The sequence below is a fragment of the Pygocentrus nattereri genome, chromosome 2 (genome assembly GCF_015220715.1).
Source record: "Pygocentrus nattereri isolate fPygNat1 chromosome 2, fPygNat1.pri, whole genome shotgun sequence".
NCBI lineage: Eukaryota > Metazoa > Chordata > Actinopteri > Characiformes > Serrasalmidae > Pygocentrus > Pygocentrus nattereri.
This window is the reverse complement of record NC_051212.1, coordinates 36,350,580-36,376,710: the sequence shown is the minus strand read 5'-3', so window position 1 is coordinate 36,376,710 and position 26,131 is coordinate 36,350,580. Positions and strand designations below refer to the sequence as shown.

At 39.1% G+C, this 26,131-nt stretch overlaps 2 protein-coding genes across 5 annotated transcripts in view; both read right to left on the bottom strand.

Moving 5' to 3' along the window:
- The window catches only part of lpin2 (lipin 2), a 50,942-nt gene extending 33,139 nt beyond the window's left edge, over nucleotides 1-17,803 (bottom strand). The window contains exons 1-3 of one of the 3 annotated variants that reach the window (XM_017685899.2): nucleotides 17,405-17,803; nucleotides 7,543-7,743; nucleotides 457-552 (exon numbers count right to left, since the gene is read on the bottom strand). In XM_017685899.2, coding sequence (XP_017541388.1) covers nucleotides 457-552; nucleotides 7,543-7,734 — 288 coding nt within the window. In that variant the 5' untranslated portion in view covers nucleotides 7,735-7,743; nucleotides 17,405-17,803. Of the gene's footprint in view, nucleotides 1-456; nucleotides 553-7,542; nucleotides 7,744-15,315; nucleotides 15,562-17,003; nucleotides 17,254-17,404 lie in introns of those variants that run through there. The other 2 variants (XM_017685900.2, XM_017685898.2) reach the window with 2 other exon arrangements.
- Nucleotides 17,804-20,027: 2,224 nt separating this feature from the next.
- The window catches only part of myom1a (myomesin 1a (skelemin)), a 34,500-nt gene continuing 28,396 nt past the window's right edge, over nucleotides 20,028-26,131 (bottom strand). For both annotated transcript variants that reach the window (XM_017719664.1, XM_017719666.2), the window contains 6 exons: nucleotides 26,016-26,121; nucleotides 24,063-24,226; nucleotides 23,886-23,922; nucleotides 21,973-21,995; nucleotides 21,606-21,661; nucleotides 20,028-21,439 (listed from right to left, as the gene is read on the bottom strand). In XM_017719664.1, coding sequence (XP_017575153.1) covers nucleotides 21,179-21,439; nucleotides 21,606-21,661; nucleotides 21,973-21,995; nucleotides 23,886-23,922; nucleotides 24,063-24,226; nucleotides 26,016-26,121 — 647 coding nt within the window. In that variant the 3' untranslated portion in view covers nucleotides 20,028-21,178. The remainder of the gene's footprint in view (nucleotides 21,440-21,605; nucleotides 21,662-21,972; nucleotides 21,996-23,885; nucleotides 23,923-24,062; nucleotides 24,227-26,015; nucleotides 26,122-26,131) is intronic.

The following is a 26,131-nucleotide window of genomic DNA, read 5'->3' as shown; positions in this document are numbered from 1 at the left end:
GTCTCATAATTATAGTCTCATAATTACCTCTGCTACATCTCTATGCTAACTTCTAATATTCCTATTACTTGCTGTTTGCAGAGAATATGGTTAATATACACTGGTTTTCCATATTCGTTTGGTTGCAAACCAAAATATTGCCCAACTGGCACACTGGCACCCTCATTCAGACCAACTCTGTGCATTTTACTATCTATCGATAAACAGATCTCATGCAACAGAGTTTCTTTGTTGATTTTTTTTCTGATCTAACCATATCTTAGAAGAATAGTACAAAGGGGTTGATTAATAAAATCACTAGGCATGAAAGAATGATCATTTAAATAATTTCCACAAAACTCAATTGTATCAATTTCCAGCCTAAGGCTAATAAGAAACTAATTTCCTAGATGCGCATTAAGAACAGACCTGAATAAATCTGTGGGAACTGTGTGTACTATTTGTAAGGATACTCACATTCTGCACCTCCATTTCCTGCACAAAGAAAGCCTCTCCATTGTCTCCCAGCTTCATGTGCAGATCCACTGGCTCCCCATTTATTTCTATGTCAATCTGAGGGAAATTAAGATAACAAAATCCCACCTTCATTTTACAGAGGCCAACAGACACAACTTCATCTTCATGTTTACTCTAATTGCACACTGTCAACAACAGGTCTATCTGATCCTCATGTTCCCAGTCAAGAGGTTGACCTTTTGATACTTTCTCTGGTCTAGCTGCAGGTCAAACACATCAAAAGTATGCTCCACCTGAGCGCTGACCTATAGAAACCAATATGAGTTGACATTCAGCCTGATACTCCCTTAAGAACTCCTGGCTGTTCACCTTGAGGTTCATTCAGTGTCTAGTTATTATTGGCCTACAAGCTCAATTTGATTTGTTGGGTCTTAGTGTGACTCATGGTTTTAAACAGGTGTGAGCAACAGGAGTCGATCAATGGACACTACCAAGATTTGTTCTCGAGTGCTTGTGGGCGAGTTCAGATTTCTTGTTTTCTTCATATGAACAGCTCACGTAAGTTCAGCCTGTAAAAATGGCTGTTGCGGCATGCCAGAACATAACCAAGTATGTCACTATCGATTATATTAGCAAACAAGCAATACACAGATTACTGATTATTCGAGGAAAGGCAAAATGATAAAAAATAACTTACAAGAACCATAAACCACATAGAGCTTTTCAAATATTACTAATATTACTTCATAAAACATCTTCAAAAAAATGCATATAAATATGCTATCAGGCTGTTTCTTAATGCAACCAATTTTAGTAGGAGAATTTAATATATGCATCATAAAAAAGACAACTACTCAGAGGTCAAAAGCCAAAGAAAAAGTATGCTTAGTTTCACGCTTAATTGTGGTCAAATGTTTAGTTGTTGTAAGGTGTTTTGACACAAATTAGATTTTTATAGATTTAAAGCAATGAATCGATCACATCAAGTCCAATGCATTTTATTTTTAATTTTTTTTAAATGTTACCCTGATTATGAAGGGAAGATGAGAAGAAGAAACAGATTCATCAAGTAGCAATGGCTTATATTTCTTTCAGCCAGTACAGCTTAAAGACACATACAATGCATCATTCTGCTATGAAAGTTCAACCAACAGCAGGAGGTCTTCCGCCGACTCACAGGATCTGAAGCTCTACTGTGTGAGTGTGTGTAGCTTGAGGCTCTGCTTCATCTCAGAGCTCCAAGCATCAGAATGTTACAAAACAGTGGAGAAGGCAGAAACTATTTTTTGGGTACGCCTGTGAAAAAGTGGTTAGATCCAACAGAATGCTGGAGTCACATAAACACAACAAACACTGCAACACCCCTTATTAAGACTACACAGCATGCATGCCCAATGAAGATGACATGGCCAAGTTAAAATTAAAAAGCTAAGATGTACAAAGATCGGGGAAAAACAACACAGTAAATCCTTGATCATGTGCAAAAACAAGATAAACTTAAGAACCTAAATCTAATAATTCAAGTCAATAACATACTGCTACAGCAAAAATATACTGGAGTAACAATGACGCTAGATGTTTGCTTTGAAATGATCACAAAGCCAATTTCAGTCTTTGTAATAAAATTGACAACAACATAAAAATTATGACAATGTTTTAGCCTTGAATGGGTAGAAAATGACATGCTCTATGTGACGGAATCTCACTTTTAGATTTTTCATCCACAACTGGAGCTTCAAATTCAAGCACTGACACACTGATAAACAAACTGAAGACTTCAGGAAAATGGCACATAGCAAATGTAGCTGTGCTGTGATAGGAAGGCTGAAAAAAATGAGGTGGAGCTTGGTTGAGAGCGTAATGATTTGACTGGTCATCATCCAGTTTAAAAAAATAAATAAATAAAATTTCATAAGAAATAGACCAATAAAAACACTCCCAATTTGCCTGGCATAAGACCTCATTATATAAATTTAATATATGTTTGAATAAATCTATACATAATTTAATAAAAGTAAAGGATATTTCACTTTCTCCTGTACAGGAACCATTTTGTAGATACTTGTTATTTCTGTAGAGTCACAACATATTGAGTACGTAACTGCAAAATAACCAGTTTTAAATATAATTCTGTCAGATTCAACCATTTTTCAAAATTACCAACTTAAGTAATTTGAATCTTTAGAGTTTTAGAGAATTAATTTAATTTGAATCTTTAGAGTTTTTCACTGAATTTAATCAAGTAATAGCGACAGCCGCATGAACAAGTAAAGGTTTTCAGAATGGTTGCATGAGTCATTACAGTTCTGGGTTCTGCTGTCAAAGTCTTCTGTTGCCCATGCCGTTTCAAGACTTGACTGATGCTTGGAGAATTCTCTACACGTTGTTACTCATTCTACTACAGCTCAGCTGAAGCCTGTGGTGTTTTGTTTAATCATGCATTTGTAAGGACTGGCTCAGAGACAGACAATGCCCAAGTCTAATGCTTCATTCAGTGCTCTGCATAATTACCAAACTCAATTAATGACCAAGGTCAGGATGCTGCTGTTGGCCAGCTGCCAACACACCCTCAAGACCATATTACACACCTAATGCTGTGCCATCGAGCAGACAGGTACACGAGCCAGAACGATCGACTTTCAACTGACATCAGTAACAAGAAACCTGAAACGATACCACTGATCTGAAGCCTTTACTGAGTGCAGATTTGTTTTGGCATCTTTTTTTTTGCAGAGTCTATTGAGCCTCTGCTTTTCTCAGTCTTAGTCTCTTAGCCTCTTGTCTTCAGTTACAAGGTTGCTAGGCAATTTAGGCTGCGTGTTCACAGAGAGATGGGGCAGAATGTTAATGACACGACTAACGATGGCCTGGGGTGAGTCTTCAACATGCCAGTCCAGTATGAAATATTTAAAGCCAGAGAAAAGGGGGCTCACACTTGTGAGGGAAATAGAATTAGGGCCCGTTTACTTTCAACACAGGATTACTTTACCACCTCTGTATAACTTCTTTATTGTTGTAGTGAGGTGAGGACAGATAGTAACTGGTGTTAAGAGTTACGGCTGACTCACTCACTCTATATGTGCGTGAACATGCACACATGCACAAGTGCACGCACGCGCACACACACACACGTGTATTTAAACAGTCACATGGCATAGCAGTACTTCACACTATAGGAACTTTTGTGAACAAAACAATTTCAAACATTGAATAGGAAGAGAAAGTGGCAAACTTTTGGCTCTAAAAAGCTTTTCAAAGAAAAGATCAGGAACAAGAAAGTCACCCCACGGATTGTCTCCCCATTATATAAGTAACCTTGATGGTACTATCCCACTCCTCCTCTGCCAAGCACTTCTTATCCTGAGAAACCTGTTGCCATAGCGACCACCCCTTCTCTTTTTCTAAGCATCTCCGCACTTCCTGCAGGTTGAGAGAAACTGCTCCAACCCCCGCCATATTTGGGTTTTATTTCAAGGATTCCAATGGATGTTGAATACATGCAGCAAAAAAAATTAAATAAAAATAATACGATAATTTAAAAAAAAAAAGAAAGAAAAAAAAAGCACCCACAAGTCGTCCTGTTCAAATACATCGAAATGTATTATGAGCTCCTTCACCTAACCCCATTTGTCTGAAATATGTGCACCTACATATATGATTTCCCCTCCGTGTACTATACAGAAGACAATGTCTCCCATTTTTTTCATAGAAAACCAACACCACCATCTTTGCTGGCCTGTCACAGGATGCTAAATAAATGATGCAGTCTGCAGTAGATTATTCAGCCTGCTCAGTGCTAAATAGAGTTCATGCAGCCTATAGCATATGACACGGATGGAGCTGTTTACAGCCCTGCATAACACTCTCACACGCCATCACACATACGTTCGCAATTATGTATTACTATATTTGTCTGACATTGACTTCAATGGCATTGAAACAAAGTAACCTTTAGCAGCCTTAAAAGGAAATTACACTGATTTATCAGAATGAAACTCTTCACATATAAGCAAAGCCAAGAGTGGCTTGATTTAAATGCTTATTTTCAGACAAACTGTTCTAAAAGGTGGACGAGGTCTAAGGCTGGGCCCACACAATCAAATGCAACACATTTTCAAAATATGAAGCATTTTTCCAAGTCGGAAGCGTAATCAGAATCAACTGACTGCACAAATGATCTCACAGCGTGAGAGTAGAAACGAGTGAATCTTTAGTCCTCCGACTGAACTCTGAAGTGAGGCCCTCTGATATGACCAAACATGTTTGGTATTTACAACTCTAAACGTTCACAAGTCCTGAAGAGTCAGAGGGTCAGAGATTTACTGAATGAGTGACTCAAACATTAGCCAATCAGAGAGTTAGAAGAGACAGGCGAAGAGACGGACATGCACACCGCCTGAACAGAAGAGCAGAGACAGAGGAGCTGCATGTAAAACAAAGACAGATAAGAGCAGTTATCATCATCTTTATAATGTATGGATCCATACAATGCACTCTCTTTACAATTTCAACAGAGCACCTAGTTTGTAGTGAAATATGTCTCAAGCTCTCTCACTGTATCAGCACTTCTCAACCCCATATTAATCCACAGTTTGCACTTTCTTTGTACATAAAGGCACAAACAGGTCTAGTCCGGTAAGTTTAGCTTCGTTTGTATAACGTAATATCTGAGGAGATCTGGGATTTTGCGTTCTTATTCGTAGCCGAAAATTGCCAAGAGGCAAGAAATTCTGAAAGTTTGTAATGCTCTCCATTTCAGTAGGAAAGTAAATGGCTATATTTAGGTTGTAGACATTGCAAGCTCTGATTCCTATCGCCACTACTTTAAAGAAATCCAAGCAAGCACGTTTCTGTACAGCAAACCATTTCACATAAAATCACTGTGAATAACTTTTCATGATGCCTACAGGTCAATGACGGAACTTTCCTACTAGCTTTTTTGGGGAAAGGTTTAGCATTTTCACATTGGTATCAAACGCAAAAGGCACTGGCTCGAAGGTACAGCCATAGACTCTTAAAACAAAAAATAATCTCAAAGCTTCAAGCTTCAAAAAGTAATAACATCAATTTGGAATTTGAATGTTAAAAATCAACATGGTGTATGTATACTTTTGACCCACTGGACAACAATACAAATGCTTTGCATGAAGACACCACTATACAGTTCATGCAGGACATGGAGAAACTTATTTCTCTACTCTTGACCAAGAGGCACTGCTTCGGGTTAAACTCTTGCAATGACCCATTTCCAGCAGCCACAGGCAATGTTTGCAGAAGTGACAAACTGCAGGGCCACTGGTGATAAGAGCTAGCCTACTTTCACTGAACCTGTTTGTTTTGTTTGTTCAGGGGTTTTGAGAGCAGCTAAGGATAATGGAATTAATTTCAGCAGGCCAATAGCCCCATGGCAAAACATAGCAGCGCAACAGAAACTGTTTAAAGACCAGTTCTGCATAGAACAAGAACTATTCAGCTACATTTTTCAACTCAGTCCACACCTTTAGTCCAGTTTTTCCCCCACAGTTTTCTCATGCAATTCACATTACTTAAAAAAGGACAGAAAATCCGTTGACTGGAAACATGTACGTGAGAAGCCAAGAGGCAGTTGCTTCAGCTGAAAGAATGGTGAGAGACAGGTTAAAAAATGCTGGCCTGTTCCTTTAGCTCCTCACTGTACATTAACATTAAAGCAACAATTCTCTAATGTTGGCCCAGGTGTATTTTGGGAGTGTGGTCGAGGTCACTCTTGCTCTAGAATGTGGACGTGTATGCTGACTACACTGTTAGAAATAAAGGTACCATGCAGGGACAGGATTAATTCATCAAGGTACAAAACAACATAAGTCTACCCTCAAAAGGTACACCAGTGGTTTTAAGGTCCAATGGTGTACCTTACATGAGTTTTTCCTAGTGAAAAAGTAAATGGCTGTACCTCTTCATAACCAAATGTTTTAAATCAGAGCATAAAAATAAAAAGCCTGGAGGTGAGACAGGAGGTGTGGAATCAATACAACTTAGAAAATATAATTTAATAATATAAAGGGATTCGGGTACAATTATGATCCCTGACTAAAAGTACCGGGATGGACCCTTGAGGGTACCACCACAGTGACAAGAGGGTTACTGCTCCAATGACAGAGAAAAAAGGGTATGACAGAGTGTGTAGCTTCTGATGAGTAATAGCCAAAATACACACATGGTTGCATATACGCATCACTGTTTTAATTTAAAATACAGTTGTTAAATATGTCATTTAAATGAATAAATCCAATAGATGTGTATATCTTATAACTCCCGTATCTTATAACCAAGTCTGCAGCATGTGTTTATATATTACAGTTTAGTGATCCATAAAATGAAAATTACTGACCAAAAACCAAAGCTAAAATTGAGGACACACTCAGCCAAAAACAACCTAAGTTCTGTTTAATTCATGCTTAATTAATTAACTAAATTATCGTAGTGAAAATACTTCAAAGGGAATTATCGCTTTTGTTAATAAGAGAACAAAAGAACAAGAGGACAAATAATTTAACAGCTTGCTAAATAATACTGAATATTCGAAGTTGGAAAATAATGACAGCGTAAAATTAATTTTCCCAAGGGCTTCTAAAAGCTGAATTGCAGAGCACCTCTGCTGTAACAATGAAGGGGAAAAAAAATTACATATCTTTTTTTTTTATTATTTAAATATATATGTAAAGTATGCCAACATGGCTCTAGAACTTCCATCTAGCAGTCCGCCTCGTCTCCAGGAGGGGCGCTACTAGCACACAAGTCACTTTGATGTTCCTCGTTTCCAGAGGAAACAGCCATAAACTTTTGCAGAATCGCCATGGCAGCGGATTGTATTCAAGTGTTTTACTGTTGATCTGCTGCTGCTCAAGATGTTTGAATGCATTCTCAGTTTATATTAAACAATGACTATCCAATTACTTGTACTCCTGCTTTAAAGAGGTTTTCTGCTCCATCAACTCAGTTGTTTTACTCATTGTTTTGTTCATTCATCAAACCAACTTGAACTTTGAACATCCCCCTCTCACATTTCAACTCATTCTTTCAGTTAGTGTTCCAGCTGGCACTCACCACTTTCTCCTTGGAGCGAAGAACGCCCAATTTGCCGAAGCGCACATGAAAAGGAGAACACTGAAAGGTTCCATCTTTCTGGCGGACCACCACCACGTCAATGCAGCCTGAGAGTGTGGCCTGGTTAATGCCCTTATACAACTCCTTCACTGTAACCAGCACCTGGCCTGCCAGCTGCCCCACGTAGTTCATAGTGTCAGCCTGTTCAGAGAGAGGAGAAGAAAGAAGCAGGTGAAGATGGTGGTATTTAAAATTAGCGCTCTCTCCTTTACTTAATATTAGGTCCATTAAAAAATCTGATTTACACAATTTAACTCAAATGTATCATAATCAGCCAAGAGTCAAATTTGGTTATGCGGTTTCTAACACATACTGGTATCTTTAAAAATGGAAAAAAGCATGTCACACTGTAGAAGCCTGACTTTTACAGACACAGCGTCATAAAACACATGACACTATAGCATTCCCACAACATTAGGTCACAAATGAGCTCATCAGTCTTGTAGTTTCACTGCTAAATTAAACGAGGCAAAAATCGCACATTAAACACATCTTAGCATAAAGCTCAAATATGTTTAGAGGAACGAAAAACTGTAGATATTAGAGTTTTTTTATTGGTTTAAAATGAACAATTTCCTCATCTGTAAGCACTTCAGTTATCTTTGTCTGTACATTTCTCAGTTAAAAAAAAGGCTCTACTATATCAGATCACATGTTTGTAATAACCCACTGCACTGAGCACAAAACTTAGCATTCCATTATTCAGCATGGGGTTCAGAATCGCCTGCATGACTATGTCAGCAGGAGTTTAGCTCTACTACACTTTTACTGTGTCTGTACAGAACTGGTACTAACTCGCAGTATGTGATGCACAGCTTATTCAGCCCCCCAGGCCGTTTTCTTTCAGTAATGAAAATTCAGCTCATGGTTCCCCTGGCTGGCTGCCTCTTGATGGACCTTATCTGCATGTCTGCAGACAGCCTATTCAATCTCAGATCAGCTAAGCTCATCTGGAACCAGAAGTCCTGTTTGCACAGCCATACCATGTTTAAAAGACAATGTCGACATTTTCAGATGTTTTCATCATGTGACCCTGACTCTTATTACTGAGCCATGCTGTTGTAATATGTGCAGAATGTGGTTTATTTACAAGAGCAGCATTAAAATTGTGATTCGTCAGGCCACAGAACACTTTTCCTACTTAAATGAGCTTAAATTTAAAAAAAAAAAAAAACCCCACAATTTCTCAGTTTCAACATTTAATATGTTGTCATTAGATGTATTTGGAAATAGTGCAGAGTGTAAATGACTTGAACATCAGTATTGAACTATGCACAGTTTGATAGGCATGTTTAAAAACATGGATATTTTGGATAGTTATGTACTGAAATGAGTTCATTCAAATAGCCAAGTGAAACAGTGGACAGTTCAGATGGTTAAGTATTGAAACACGGATAGTTTAGATGGCTATGTATTGAAATGCTTATAGTTCCAATAGTTAAGTATTGAAATAAACACAGATCAGGCATAACATTATGAATACCTCCTTGTTTCTACACTCATTACCCACTTTATCAGCTCCACTTACTCCACGTAAACTGAGAATAGTCCACCAATCAAAAATATCTAGCCAACAGCATCCTGTGCGCAGAATCCTATGACCACTGATGAAGGACTAGAGAACCAACATGAACTGTGCAGCTGCAGATGAGCTATCATCTCTGACTTTACATCTACAAGGTGGACTGACAAGGTAGGCGTGTCTAATAGAGTGGACACAGTGTTTAAAAACTTCAGCAGCACTGCTGTGACTGATCCACTCGTACCAGCACAGCACATACTAACATACCACCACCACCACCACATCAGTGTCAGTGCAGTGCTGAGAATGATCCACCACCCAAATAGTACCTGCTCTGTGAGGGTCCATGGGTGTCCTAACCACTGAAGAACAGGATAAAATAGGGCTAACAAAGTATGCACAGAAACTACAGTCTACAGTCTGTAATTGTAATCTGAACTACAGTCTGTAATTGTAATCTGAACTACAGTCTGTAATTGTAATCTGAACTACAGTCTGTAATTGTAGAACTACAAAGTGCACCTGTACAGTAAGTGGAGCTGAAAAAAATGGACAATGAGTGCAGAAACAAGGAGGTAGTCATAATGTTATGCCTGATCAGTGTAGATAAGTAGTTAAGCAGTGAAATGTGGATACTTCTGATAGTTAAGTACTGAAATGTGGCAATTTCTCTGGATATTTCAGCAATTTTACCAAAACCACACACACAACTCAGATTTGAAAAGACCACTTGATGGTCTAACCAACAAATAAAATGAAACAAAACAGGGCTACTTAAACTCATTTTCAGTCCAAAACCAAGTGTAGTCTGTGAAGAAAGCCATTTCTACACAGTTACTAAATTAATAAAAGTAGGACATTCATTTTATTTAGGGCACTGTTCAGCTGGGCCTTTTACAGGCTTTGTACCTAGGACAAGCCTATATTTCTTTCACACAACAGCCATGTTTCAGATCAGGCACAAACCTTTTTCAAGTACAGGATGCAAGGCATTTGACTAAGTTTTATTAACCACTTTAGAGACCAGATTATATAGCAGATTATATACATTACATTATTAAAATCATTGCTTGAATTATGATATATAATATGCTTATGATACAGAGAGTATTATATTTTCACCTTAAGGATCAGTATAACAGGTGGTGTTATAATGTTATATCATGATACTTTAGGAGGTTTTTCACAAAACACTGTGTTACAATAATTATTTTAAAATTCATTTGGTATCAGACAAAGAACACCAAAGGTGTTTTGAAAGACAACCCCACACCATAAACCCCCTCCACCAAATTTTACACACAACTGTTCTCCTGGCACACTACGCTCTCAGAGCTCTCTATGCTCTGTTCATGAGCTAATCTGAAGTCTGGAGGTCTGTAGTGACTGACTCTGCAGAAAGTTGGCGACCTCTGCGCGCTATGCACCTCAGCATCCGCTGACCGTGCTCGGTCATTCTACATGGCCTACCACTTCGTGGCTGAGTTGCTGTCGTTCCCAATCGCTTCCACTTTGTTATAACACCAATGCCAATTCATTGTGGAATATTTAGTAGCGAGGAATTTTCACAACTGGACTTGTTGCACAGGTGATATCCTATCACAGTACCATGCTGGAATTTACTGAGCTCTTGAGAGCAACCCCTTCTTTCAAAAATGCTTGTAGAAGCAGTCGGCATGACTAGGTACTTGATTTTATACACCTATGGCCATGGAAGTGTGGAAGTGACTGGAACATCGGAATTCAATTATTTGGATGGATGAGTTTATACTTGGTTAAGGAAACCAGTCTGACATGATATGAGCTTTGTGACATGGTGCATTATCCTGCTGGAAGTAGCCATCAGAAGACGGGTACACTGTGGTCATAAAGGGATGGACCCGGTCAGCAACAATACTCAGTTAGGCTGCGGCATTTAAACGATGCTCTATTGGTACTAAGGAGCCCAAACTGTGCCAAGAAAATATCCCCCACACCATTACACCACCACCACCAGCCTGAACTGCTGATACAACACAGGACAGATCGCTGCTTTCATGCTGTTTAAGCCAAAATCTGACCCTACCATCTGAATGTCGCAGCTGAAATCGAGACTCTTCAGACCAGGCAACATTTTTCCAATCTTCTATTGTCCAATTTCGGTGAGCCTGTGCGAATTGTTTTCTCAGTTTCCTGTTCTTAGCTGACCCGGTGTGGTCTGCTGCTGCTATAGCCCATCTTCTTCAAGGTTCGAGGTGTTGTGCATGCAGAGATGGTATTCTGCAATCTTGGGTTATAACAAGTGCTTATTTGAGTTACTGTTGCCTTTCTATCATCTTGAACCAGTCTGCCCGTTCTCCTCTGACCTCTCACATCAACAAGGCACTTTTGTCCACACAACTGCCGCTCACTGGATATTTTCTCTTTTTCTGACCATTCTCTGTAAACCCTAGAGATGGTTGTGCATGAAAATCCTAGTAGATCAGCAGTTTCTGAAATACTCAGACCAGCCTGTCTAGCACCAACAACCACACCACGTTCAAAGTCACTTAAATCACCTTTCTTCCCCGTTCTGATGCTCGGTCTGCACTTCAGCAAGTTCTCTTGACCACCTCTACATGCATAAATGTATTGACTTACGTATTAGCTATTTGTGTTAACAAGCAACTGAACAGGTACCTAATAAAGTGGCTGGTGAGTGTACGTATACATACATACATACACAATTATTTTGTGTGTGTATTTTATATATTTTTATATATATATATATATATATATATATATATATATATATATATATATATATATATATACATATACACACACACACACACACACACACACACACATACACACACACACACACACAGCTTTAAGGGAACACTTAAACAACACAATATAACTCCAAGTAAATCAAACTTCTGTGAAATCAAACTGTTGTGCAAATGGAATAGACAACAGGTGGAAATTATTGGCAATTAGCAAGACACACTCAATAAAGGAGTGGTTCTGCAGGTGGGGACCACAGACCACTTCTCAGTACCTTTCTGCTTTCTGGCTGATGTTTTGGTCACTTTTGAATGTTGGTGGTGCTTTCACACTCGTGGTAGCATGAGATGGACTCTACAACCCACACAAGTGGCTCAGGTAGTGCAGCTCATCCAGGATGGCACATCAATGCGAGCTGTGGCAAGAAGGTTTGCTGTGTCTGTCAGCGTAGTGTCCAGAGGCTGGACGCGCTACCAGGAGACAGGCCAGTACACCAGGAGACATGGAGGAGTCCGTAGGAGGGCAACAACCCAGCAGCAGGATCACTACCTCCGCCTTTGTGCAAGGAGGAACAGGAGGAGAACTGCCAGAGCCCTACAAAATGACCTCCAGCAGGCCACAAATGTGCATGTGTCTGCACAAACATTTAGAAACCGACTCCATGAGGTTGGTATGAGGGCCCGACGTCCACAGATGGGGATTGTGCTCACAGCCCAACACTGTGCAGGACGCTTGGCTTTTGCCAGAGAACACCAGGATTGGCAAATTCGCCACTGGCGCCGTGTGCTCTTCACAGAGGAAAGCAGGTTCACACTGAGCATATGTGACAGACGTGACAGAGTCTGGAGATGCCATGGAGAGCGATCTGCTGCCTGCAACATCCTTCAGCATGACCGGTTTGGCAGTGGGTCAGTAATGGTGTGGGGTGGCATTTCTTTGGAGGGCCGCACAGCCCTCCATGTGCTCGCCAGAGGTAGCCTGACTGCCATTAGGTACTGAGATGAGATCCTCAGACCCCTTGTGAGACCATATGCTGGTGCGGTTGGCCCTGGGTTCCTCCTAATGCAGGACAATGCTAGTCCTCATGTGGCTGGAGTGGGACAGCAGTTCCTGCAAGATAAAGGCACTGAAGCTATGGACTGGCCCGCCCGTTCCCCAGACATGAATCCGATTGAGCACATCTGGGACATCATGTCTCACTCCATCCACCAACGCCACGTTGCACCACAGACTGTCCAGGAGTTGGCGGATGTTTTAGTCCAGGTCTGGGAGGAGATCCCTCAGGAGACCTTGTGTGTGACACCAAATCCAGGCCTCCATTGGTTAATAAATTTGATTCCCATTTATTTTTGTGTGATTTTGTTGTCAGCACATTCAACTTTGTACAGAACAAAGTATTCAGTGAGAATATTTCATTCATTCAGATCCAGGATGTGTTATTTGAGTGTTCCCTTTATTTTTTTGAGCAGTGTGTATATATACGCACACACACGAAAGCAAATTCAGTAGACTATAAAAGAGTTAACCAATTTCTGAGCAAACTCAGACCAAAAAAAAAATCCATGACAATTCATAACTGTGTGTAGTATGGCTACACCTAAACAAGCCATTTTTGTAAACTCATACATGCATATTAGACGTAATGTGATAAAACTTGATTTAATCAATGATTTAATCATCCAATAGTATTCCTGATTTAAATTCAGACTAATTTGCCTCAAAACCTTGAACCTTGAGAGAAATCTCCAAAGAGACCAATTTACTACCAAGATAATAAGCTCTCATCTGCAGGCTAACAATCCATGAAGGCTGACCCCTTTTACTAGCTTCCCATTTTCACACAAAGGATATCAGAATGAAGAGCAATAGGAAACTGTGTAGGAACAGAAACCCTGCCTGACTGCTGATTCAGAGAGCATCTCTAATGCTAATATGAAAGCAACTTTCATGAACACATTTTCCATCACAGAAAGGGTTTTTAGGTTCATGATCAAGAAAATGAATGTCCATATGTTCTGCTGGCACTCAAGTAGAAAGCATGAGGTCAACAGAAATTGAGTGGGGAACAAAACTGCAAACACTTTGTTAAAATGCCACTTAGAGAGACAATTCTTTTGACAATTAAAGCAGAATTTAACAATTGCGTACAATATGTGATCTGCCCTATAGGCTAGAACCGAGCAGCCTGTGTGGGACACGGGTTATATCTTCAAAACTTCTAAATGTGTCCAATTTGGCTGAGTTTTGGCATTTTGGCAACATCAAGACTAATCTATGAAAGGTAGGGACTTAATGTTGATTGTCTTACATTTCCATTAATCAGTTCATCTTTTATTGGCCTTATCAGCTCACAAGTCAACAACATTTATGTTTTTACAATCAAACTTATATTTGATAGCAGGAGCTGTGATATGAACAGAAATTCTTATCTTAATTTAATAAAATAAGCTTTTTAGCGTCACATTGGGACAAACTATTAGAAAAAAAAAAATACAGGTCAATAATTTAGGGAAATGCAGGACTAAAATGTGATTTGCAAGATAAGTAACAAGTAAGTTGCCTCCATAGTTTATTATTAAAATAAAGCAAAAAGTCAGTTTCTACTTTTAGTTGTCCCAACTTTAAAAACAACTGGTTTAAAACTCACTAAAAGTAACAATGTGTTAAAGGGGAATTCCACCGATTGTTCAAAAATTCTCCATCATTTAGTCACTGAGATGTAAATAAAGTCACTCAGTGCGCTTTAATGTTAAATGCTCTGATATAGAGAAACTTCCTGAGTCAAAATTGTTCAGCGGTTTTGATAGGAACCAGGGATCACCATGTCTGCAACACAAATCTAGTCATCTTCACTTTTTCTGAGCACTAAGCATCATTAAAGTACATTATATTATAATAATGCTAATATAGCTAATATATGCCTATCGAGAGGACTATCTTTAATGAAATAACATGATATGCCGTTTATATGTTGTTACACTTGTGTTGTTACAGATACTGTTGTTACAATACTTATGTAGTGTAACATGTGCTTTACAATACTGATTCCAGTTTTTCAGGTTGGCTATGCACTGAATGTCAACATCTTTAATAGATATTTTTAAAAATTCATCTGTGCTGGCATTTAAGGCAAACTGCAGACTCTGCAAAGCAAATGTTTAAAATGGTATGCAAGTTATGTGGTAGCTATACAGTGTAAATTAAAAGATATTTTCCTACATCAGCCCTACTAACAGTGACAGAAAAACAGTCACTACAGATGTAGAAAAAGGGTCCAAATAAACTAAACATCTAGGCTAAATGTATTATGCTACAAATAAATCAATAGTAACTGTATATGATGTTAATGAATTGCTTCTAGCTGGTAAACAAGCCATGGTGAAGCTGAGGCTGTCCACCAGCTCCAGGTCCCGATGGCACCAACTGTCAATTAATTTACTCACCAAGGACCAAGTCGGCCTAAGGGTCGAAGACTCATCCTGCTCACTGTTGTCTTCCTCAGTACCACTAAAGGGGGGATCTAACTCTGCCCAGGAACGCAATCGCTTCATTACAGCTTCACAAAGTGTAGAAGTTGATCATGTAAACTCTTCCTCCTTGCTCACACAGTGCTTCTGTTTTTCTGTCATCCTCACTACCACCTCAAATACTTCCCACACCTGGCCTTGGACTGACCCTCCTAGGTACAAACAAACAGTCACACTCTGTGCGACATTACTGGATACACTTTACATACTTTCACTTTCCTCTAATGAAACGAGACCATTAACGAAAGAACTAAATCAACCAATCAGACAAACAGACGCCCTCTCTGTAACCAATGAGGCTAGGGGTATATGGTCAGCATTTCTGAGACAGATAAGAGGCATGTTTCTTGTACTGTGAAACTGACTGCTGATAAGGGGTTGGCTAAGGGGGGCTTGGAGGAGGACCTTGTTCCTTTTCACTTGCAGAACACCAGAGAAATGTCACCTAACTGAGCACACCAAGATAATTATTTTACCAAAAAGATCTGGTGGTTCAAAAAAAGCATCCAAGTACAGGCAAGAGTGGAATTTTCTCCTCGTTTAACCTGATTTATGACATGCCAACTCAGCTCTTCACCAACAACTGGACAACCAGTGTCCTCTCACCTGTCTACAGCCCCTAAAACATGCAACATAGATCATGTGATCATCCCTGACACTTCATGTTTACTCAGATCTCACAGTCTACTGTCCATAATCAATACTCCAGGCCAAAGACACACAAAACGTTATTTACTTAATATGTATGGTTCAAAAGTCTGAAACCATATTAAACAGAATTCTGAAACTGATACACTGATAATAAAATTCATAATCAAAAATCTTGTATTAAATTAGACCAGAACGCAAAATGAAGCATTTTCACCAGTGCTTTCAGACTTATGAAGCCCACTGTATATATGTAGCAACACATGAGCCATTGTGAACTTTCATACAGGGTATTTTTCCAAGGTTAGCGTGAAACAGTTCAATGACACCACAATGCTTCAGTAATTTCAGTCATGTGTCCACTGCTCCTTTCCTTCCACATGAAGTAAACAACGTTTTGTTCCCCATACCTGAAAAACTGAAGCATTGGCAAAAAGAAAGTTTATAAAGCCCTCTGTTAAACATGTTTGGCCTGATATAAACTGCATTTCTCACTTTCTGTCGTGTTTTACTATTAAAATAACGTGTAAATAATGATTTATTGACTGAAGAAAGGTGGTGTTGTACACAGAGGTTCTCATGATTAACAAGACATTACGTTACAACTGTTTTTACTTCTAGGTACTGACTTTTGTGCTGTTTTCAGCGGGTTTGAGTTGACGTTGTGTAAAGGTATTATTATTTCAGAAGAAGAAACAGTGAACAACTGTTCTAACTTGAATTGTGCAGTCGACATTCATTTCCATCCTTTCGCACTGCTGAGTTGGCAGAGGACTGTTTATTAATGTAACCCAGCTAACCTAAGTTAGCTAACCTACCGCTACGAAATTTACACCACTCACTAAAAACCCCCGTGTTAATCGAAGAAACGAAAGGGGCAGAAATATATTTTACGGTTAATAGTTATTTTTTTGTTAAATAAATAAGAAGAAACTCTTCATGTCAGCCCAACTTACCTCAACTGTAGTTAGCCTCTTGGCTAGCAAACGGTAACGGCATCAACTCACCGACGTTAGTAAACTAGCGAGCGTATTTTAATATTTCTTAGTTGAAATACATTCTTTCAATGTATGAACCTGAACTATGTGCCTCACATTTCCCTCAGTACTAACCAGACAGCCCCAGCTAGCGATTTGAGCGCAGTTTAACTGCCCTGAATTGAGCCTTTTGTGTAGTAAGTTAATCTAACTAGCGTTAGCTATAAGAGCTAGCATCAGGCTACAGTCACTTCAGCCGGGCAGCCCAGCCACATTAACGTTAACGCTACATCAGCTGGCAGAGTTAGAGCACGTCCTCCGACTGTTACAGGAGTACAGGAATGTAGTTCAAACAGTCATTTTATACCACATTCACTTACCTTATCTCTAGACGGTAGCTATCGATGTTGTCGCCGGTCGAGGTTCCGCTTTCAGATTCAGGTTAGCTCCCTCGCTGATGTTACTCTTTCATTGCTGGACTGTCCGGAGAAAGCAAGACAAATCTCCGGGGCACTGAGAACCCAGCGTCTCTCACGCTCAACCACACCACCGCGACCTGTTTTGGCGGATATTCAGCCGTTGGTCATGACTAAAGGTCGGCTGGTCCGCAGCGCTGTAGCAGCTGCAGCGATGATGTGATATGATGTGGCCTCTGTAAAGGCCCTTCACGTGATTCACAGCTGTGGGACCACCAGTCCCCCCCCCCCAAACTTCACCCTAATGGTCTGAGTTTACAGACACCGTTAGGCACTGTGCTGCATCCTGATACTGCAATACTTCATTCACGGGATCATCTTGAACCTAAGACAGTGATATCAGCTCCTGTAGACGGAGATCTCGGATCACGTGAGATAAACACAGATAAACACGCTGCGCCTCAGGGCCAGATAGGCTTCCTTCAATAAGCATACGATAATAAAACGATAAGCATACGAGGCTTGTCGACATTATCACTGGCTGCCAACGATCAAAATCTGAAGTCAGCGTAAATCAGAAATCATGGCACATTTTACTTCTTGTCTCTACACTAAATGCGCGCTTTACCAGCTCTGCTTATCATATAGGTGCACTTTGTAGTTCTACAGTCACAAACTGTAATCCATCTGTTTCTCTGCATGCCTTTCATCCTGTTCTTTAATAGTCGGGACCATCACAGAACCGCCACAGAGTATTATTTGGGTGGTGGATTGCTGTTTGTGGTGTGGTAGTGTGTTGCGATGGTACGAGTGGATCAAACACAGCGGCATTGCTGGGGTTTTAAACACTGTGTCAACACACAGTAATACGCCATCACAACGTCAGTGTCTCTGCAGTGCTGAGAATGATCCACCATCCAAATAATACCTGCTCTGTGGTGGTCCTGAGTTGTCCTGACTATAGAAGGAGAGGGGGGAAGGGGGTTAACAAAGTATGCAAATAGGTGGACTACAGTCTGTAACTGTAGAACTACAAAGTGCATCTATGTAAGTGGAGCTGATAAAATGGACAATGAGTGTAAAACCAAGAAGGTGGTTGTAACGTTATGGCTGACCGACTGAGAGAAAGACCGACTTGGAGGATGTCTGAGCTAGCTGAATGTTTTCTCTTGGGAATGGGTGGGTGCTGATATCATTGGTTGATGTTATTTTATATTGGTTAATATTATTTTAATATTATTTACTTTTCAGTTTTCAGCACTGACGTCCAGTGAGAGCAACAGTGGCTGCATGTTCCAGTGACTGTGTTTATACAGTATGTGTAGACATTCTGTATATACAATACAGTATATACAGCGATCCCAACTCCTCTGTGATTGTAGCCTCTTGCTACAATCCTTGTTAACCCTTGTGTGGTGTTTGGGTTTGTGGGACGTGTATATATATATATATATATATATATATACGTATGTATGTATGTATGTATGTGTGTGTGTATATATATATATATATATATATATATATATATATATATATATATATATATATATATATATAAACCTTGTTTGTCCAAAATAACAAGTTTATAGGAGAAGGAAAAAAAACCTACTTTCCTTTTAATGTAAGTCAAATGAGTTTTTTCCAAGTCATTTTGGTCTGTTTCTCTTGGTCGATTCTTCATGAAATTTACATACAATGTAATGGAGCAAGAGGCAGTTTCAAATTATGTCAAGAACTGAAGAACAACAAAAATGGAGATACGATGTTTTTGTCGATATGATGATTATATGTTATAATTACTTAAATCTAAAGCCTAAAACTAAGTATAGTTAGTCTGTCTTCAGCCATTTACCCTGTATACTCACAATTTATAACAGCAAAACATATGTGCATTAGTGAGATCCTGCAGATCCTGTGTGTTTATTTTCAACAATCTTAATGATGCACACAAAAGCAAAGAGTTACAAGCAAGTTTTCTGAGGAGCTTTATAGTCTTACTTTTTATTTTCTGTTCTGTGGAAACAGCCATTTTTAAACACACTGTGTAAATTTTGTATTTTGTAAACACATTTTACAAAAGTTGAAATTTTAGATTTGATCCCTGAATTAAGTTTAACTCTGAGTTGTGTTGTGGTGCAAAAGGATAAAATTAAATCTAGATTTACTGTAAAAGTAATCCAGGATTAAAATGATGGTTTACATGTAAGATGATTACTTTTTAAACATTTAAAAAGTTTGGTATAATAGACAAACCTTGATTTAATCAAGGTTTAAGCTTAATCCATGCTTCTACGACCCACCCCTACCTTTACATATAGATGATATAATGAATTGTGCTTGAACTAACCATCAGGACATTAACTAAGTTTTCAGGTTATATTTATTTCCTCTGGTCCAATATAACTGGACTAGCAAACCTCCAGTCAGTACACTCATTTGTTTTCTTAACTCACCACTACTTACTCAATATTGCTTCTGTTTTCTCTCAAAAGCATATTTCACATGGAAAGAATGTAACGTGTGAGGTGCGGAAGTGCCCCAAAGAGACCCTTTCACCTCGTTTAACAGGTCTGAACAAGAAAACACATTTTTTGCATTGTAAGGCTTTATTGTCTGTTGTCACATCACACTCTACCTGTCGGTTTTGTGAATTAAGCCCAATGCAGGGTGAATTTAGACCATCAACACTGAAACAAATGTAAACAAGAAACCTATAGACATGATACTTTAAAAGACTTTGTATATTGTATTTTTTAACACAAAGCTATTTTAAGCAAGTGTCAGTTACTAGTTTAGACCTTTTCTTAGTAAATCTGTTTTGCAAGAAAACGTATGAACGTATGAAGAAAATGTATATTTCAGGCATATACATGAGTATTTCTATTAAGAGTGCATGGAATCGCACACTTTTTACTCCAAATAAGCAATTTATTTTTATTTAAATAACATTGTTTTTACTTGGGCAGATCTGGCTTGTTATGATGTAAATAAAATGAGACAGGTAAGTGCATTCGCCCTGTATTTAAATGCTGCCATTACACATAACCCAAAATGTTGCAGTTGTGATAAGGCCTCCCAGTTTCAGTGTAGCATGTTTATTTAAATAGGCAAATAATTTGAGTTTAAATAGCCATTTTGGCCAATTAAAGAATGAATAATGTTATGCATAAGGCAAGTTTAGCTAACAGAAAGTAGTAGCTGTGTGTGGTAGTGTGTTTGTGTTCACTGACGCTATCAGCAAGTTTGGCTGTAAAGAAACTGGTGCCAGAATTGTCCATAAAGATTTAGAATCGGTGAACCTCTTGTTTCTATTAACATGAGAAATAACAATGATATGCACAGGGAAAAAATGAAAACAGCACAGACATGAGCTAATTTTGCACTACAGAATCCCAGTTTATATGTAAATAAGTAAGGCAACATTCAAAGCATTTTAATTCAAATCATGTTCACCTCTTCATTTTCATAAAATTTAACCCAAAGACTTGCTTGAAACAGGCTCAGTAATGCTGCATTATGATTATTTAAATGTAAGAGTTTTATAATAAATTGTGCCAGTCTAGGTGAACAGGCTAAAATGTGCACAATTTTACTGAAGTTACTTGTTACAAACTGGCAGGCATCCTGGTCTTTACTCTTACTGGGTGGCTGAACATGCTTTGGAGTAAAATGCTGTGGGATGTAGACTGGTCATATTCAGGATTCTTTATCCCTCAATTTTCATATCTTCATCTTCCTCTAGTCTTTCTTCTCAGCTTCATCCTCTGGGATGTAGACGCTGACCGTGAACTTTCCGGCTTCCTTGCCGTACTTGTTCTTCACCACCAGGGCATATTTGCCCGAGTCGGTTGTGGTGACAGCCGCAATGGTTATGCTGGCGAACTTGCCATGCTCGAACTTGAGCGTGTAGTGCTCATCAGGCAGTAGCTCCTTGTCGTTCTTTGTCCAGCTGACTTCAGGAACAGGGTCACCCCATACATTGCCAGTGAGGTTCAAAGACTGAAGAGGAATGAAGGGAGAAGAAATGTGAAGTGCAGAATGTGCTTTGCTATCAGTAGATTCATGATGTTCTAATTCAGAGGCCTGACAGAAAGACACTATTATAGTTTAGATGCAGTGTGATAATGAGGTTTCCTGTCATCCTGGGTAAGTGGAGATATATTACCTTGCCCTCCTGGATAGTGACCACATCTGGCAGGCCTCCCACCACACGTGCTCTGTCTATGAGATAAATGAAGCAGTAAGTTAAGATGTAGGCTACACATCAAACCAATATGAATTCTCTGATGGCATTTCATGCTCTTCTCACTACCTGTCACTGTTCACTATGAGAGAAGAAATGAGTTTACTTAATACACAGACTAATGGACATAAGCATTTTCAAGACAGGAAGATGTAGCCCTTGCTGCATCAGCAACACCAACACATCCTGTGTAAGTGGAACGGAAAGATAGCTCGAAATAGCATCCACATGCTTTTGGAACAAACTGTTTTCAGGAAAGAACACAACGACAGCATAGACAATCACTTACTTCTCTCCGCGATGGCTGCTGCCCTGAGGCAGGAAAAGAGATAAGCACAGTGTTAGAGGAGGCTTTATATAGTATCAGAGCCTGTCAAGGTGATACAGTCAACGTCCGTACTGCAGTGTCAGGAAAGGTCTGAGACGAAGCCTTTCATAAGGATGGACTAAGATGTAGCAGCATATTTTAGTATTAGAGTTGCTATTGTTGCTTTTTTAAGGCTGTACCATCCATGTGTTCAACAGTTTTAAAACAGATATGTGATAAATTAAAGGAAAAAGGTCAAAAGAATAACACAGGCCTGAATGCTTGACCCCTACAGCTGCTGACATGGTTGAAACCACTGGTCCTCATTAAAAGGGTTAATGCAAATCAATACAATGTTGACTGACTGATCACCATTATCCTATTCTTTCCTGTAAGGAGTAGTCTCATCCAGGAATGACAATGCCCCCATCCACAGGGCATGAGGAGTAACTATATGGTTTGATAAGTATAAAAAAAATGATGTAAGACTTATTCTATAGATGTCGCAGTCACCAGATCTCATCCCAGGTAAACACTTTAGAGAGATTCTGGACTGACGTGTTGGCGTTCTCCACCACCATCATCAAAACAACAATAGCAGCAGTATCTTTATGAAGAATGGTGTTCTAGTACAGTTCCAGAGACTTGTAGAATCTATTCCAAGGCACACTGACGTCTTGCGTGGCCTGATAGAAGGCCATACATACCTATTTTGGGACTGTCCAAAATTATCAGAATGTTGGCAAAACCTGCCAAATATTTCACAAAATGAAATAAAAATGCTTAGATATAGAACGGCCCTTAGAAGCATCTCACTTTTTGTTATGAATATTACTAGAAGACGTAGGACATAACAATCAGACATTACTACTGAGCCCTTGTTCTAATTGCTAAGGAGGTAATCACAATCTCCTGGCTGAGGCCGCAGCCCCCCTGGTAACACAACTGGAGGAAATATTTTAAGGATGTTTACTACATGGAAAACATAACTGCAATGTTATGACTGTAAAGAAATGTATTCTTGACTAACTAGTCCCCAATTATCTCATTTGTTTTCAATTGATGTGATCTAAGAGCTAGTGGAACAATTATTTATCCCTGGGGAATTGTATATGGACACTGAGATGATGAAGTCTATGGGCCTAAGACCATATCTTTGTTGTGACTCTGAAGATTTTACTGTACTGTAAAACTGCATTTGATAAAAGAAAATGAAACCAAAAGACAAAAAAGGAGCTGTTCTTGTACTTTGTGGGGGCCCAACATCTTACCGTGACTTATTATCTTGTTTTTATGGGTTTGTCACCAATTCATACATATTCACTATACATGGCCTATAGTTTACAGCACATCATCACTGTCACAAAAACTGTCACTGTGACAAAACCTCACACTTCTTTACTGAGAAGGAAAAAGCTCTCTTAACTTTCATGTAATTCTGGACCATTTCTGTTGGTCTACTTGTCATGAAATCTTCATACAATGTAAAGTGGAGCTGCTGCTTTCCACTGGTGTAAAAAGAAAAAAAAATAGCTGTGCAAATTGAGTTTTTGCTAAGGTTTTGATACGATAGCAGTGATATATAAGCAAAATATAGAAGACAGAACTTATGTAGAAGACAGGGCTTGTATAAAAAGGTCTATTATCTGGATATGCTTTTTTGTGTCCTGATAAAGGACTGAAGGCTGCAATATGTCAGCACATTTTTATACATACTGGCATGTTTTTAAAAAAGGCTTTTTATAATTCTCTTAAAAACGGTGTGCCCGGGAATTTCTTTTCTCTGGGATTTATTTTGCTCATGTCTTGTGGATACGGATGGGTTTTTGCCATTCCCAGCATAGATGTGTTACTTTGAGGTCTATTATCTTTTTTCATATTATATAAGCACTTACTTCAGCCTCTGGAACTCTGCATAGGCCTCCTCCCATACTTTGAAAGAAAACAGAAGAGAACAAATGAGAAAGCTTTGGAAAGAATATTACTAAACATCAATAGAAAACCTAAAGATCAAGGGCAGGGTGAGGTATAGGGGGGCAGTTAAAGTATAATCGAAACAGCCGAGACCTTACCTTGTCCAGTAAGTTCAAGAACTCTCTTGACTCCTGCAGAACCATCGAATATGTCAATTGCATATTTGCCCTTGTCCTTTTCTGTGGGCTCCTTGATCTTCAGCCACAGCTGCTCTCCTGTTACTCCACACTGCACACGGTCTGAGTGTGATATCTTTGAATCTCTGGAATGGGTACAGACAAGCTCTGTGAGCATGAGGTCAACTACTGGGGCTACTGGTTAAGGCTAAATTAATGTAAAATTACAACAGTTTCATGCTGTGATACAGTGCTTACACACTTAGTTTTCAATGAGTTAGACAGTACAGTGCAAAAGAAAGAAGCACTTGGCTGTTAGCCACCTTTTGGACAGTAATAGACTCAGACATCAGGTCAGTTTGTGTTTCTGACAGGGATGTACAATAGGAATCAGCAAAAATCAGAAGACTGGCAGAGATAAGTTTGCTCCAAACGCAATCAGACAATTTATTATTTTGACTTTGGTTGATCTGTGTTGTAATTTGATGACATAAGTCTTGTTATAGTAAATAAAGTGCACTCATGCTGTATTGCTCTTGTCCAACCCCAGTACTGGAATGCTGTTGCTACATCTATACCAAAATGTCTTTACATAATTATACATGATTCATTGAACTAAATAATTACTTACCTCTTACTTTTGATGTAGCACTTCATTTGATTCATGTTTTACAAACTTAAAATGTCAATTTGGTCCATTAAAGAGCAAATATTGTGATTTATATATGTATATAACTTCAGATAGTAGAAATGACTGGAGATGTGCTAGCATATTTCATGTGTTCATTTAGCCCACATGGTGTGAGTTTTGCGTTAAAAGAATCTTCCATTTACCTCAGATGTAGTCAAACAGCCGAGATGTTTCATGTTTGGTGTCCCAATAGCCTCTCAAACTTTTCCATAAATACATGCCCAAGTTTTGAAGTTTTGCTAATATAGTTTTATAGTTTAACAGTAAATCTGTGTAAATCAGTAAATACTGTGCCCTAAACAACATTAATAAGTCAGCACAAAGTAATGAAGACCTGGATGTGGTTTCAGATCATTTTTGGTGTTTACAGGTGACTACTGACTTGTTAGCTATTGTAAGCCTCATAGCTCCAGTACTACACTAAGAAGAATCACATAACCATTCTTCAAAAGAAAAAAAAAATCATAATTGAACATAAAAATTCACATGGGAACAGCACTGTACCATATAGAGCAGCAGTTCTTAAACTGGGGGCCCGGAGGGGGGGCATCGCTTTTAGATCTGCAGGTCAGAGATAGCTGCAGATAAAGCTAGCACAATGGATCATGTTCTGGTAAGACATGGCCTCATTCGTAATGCTGGGCCTATTGAGGATGGGCTGTTCAGTGGGTGAACAGGAGTTGGGGTTAGAGGGGCCCAATGGCATTAACTATACACAAAGGAGGCCTTAGACTAAAAATGTTTAAGAACTGCTGAAAAAGCACGCACTGGCAAATTCAGTCTTGGAGAGGCAGACTTCACTCTGGCCTTTTGTTCGTTCACTCTCAGAGAACATTCTTGACTGCAGGGCTTTGGTTTCAGAGCACTCAACCATTTCTAATAGTGAGCATGAAAGCCTTGTTTTGTAACAGTAAACCTAATATTCCTCATAAAAACCTTTAATAGAACTGAATGGGTGAAAGCAGTCATAACACATTTTGCAAATTAGTTTAAGAATATTTTCTTTGTATTCCATTTTTGCAATCTTGAGTTAATGTGCAGTGCTGTTAATTCTTAACTACTGATGAGTATAGGAGTAAATGTACAGGTGCACCCAATGGCGTCTCAAACTGAAGCACTCTCTGCTAAAATGATGGAATGAGTTTAAAAATAACCGCAGTCTGCCAGTACTGAACCTGACAGCAACGTTTCCATGATCAAAACGGCCAAAACAGAATGGGGTAAGTAAGAACGAAAGCGCTTACTTTTGAAGCCAGTTGACACGGAGCTCCTCAGTGTAGTACACAACATTTGTGTAGAGTATAATGCCATGCTCTGTGCTCTCAACTTTCAATTCGCTGGAAGAGTTGGCTGCAGTGGT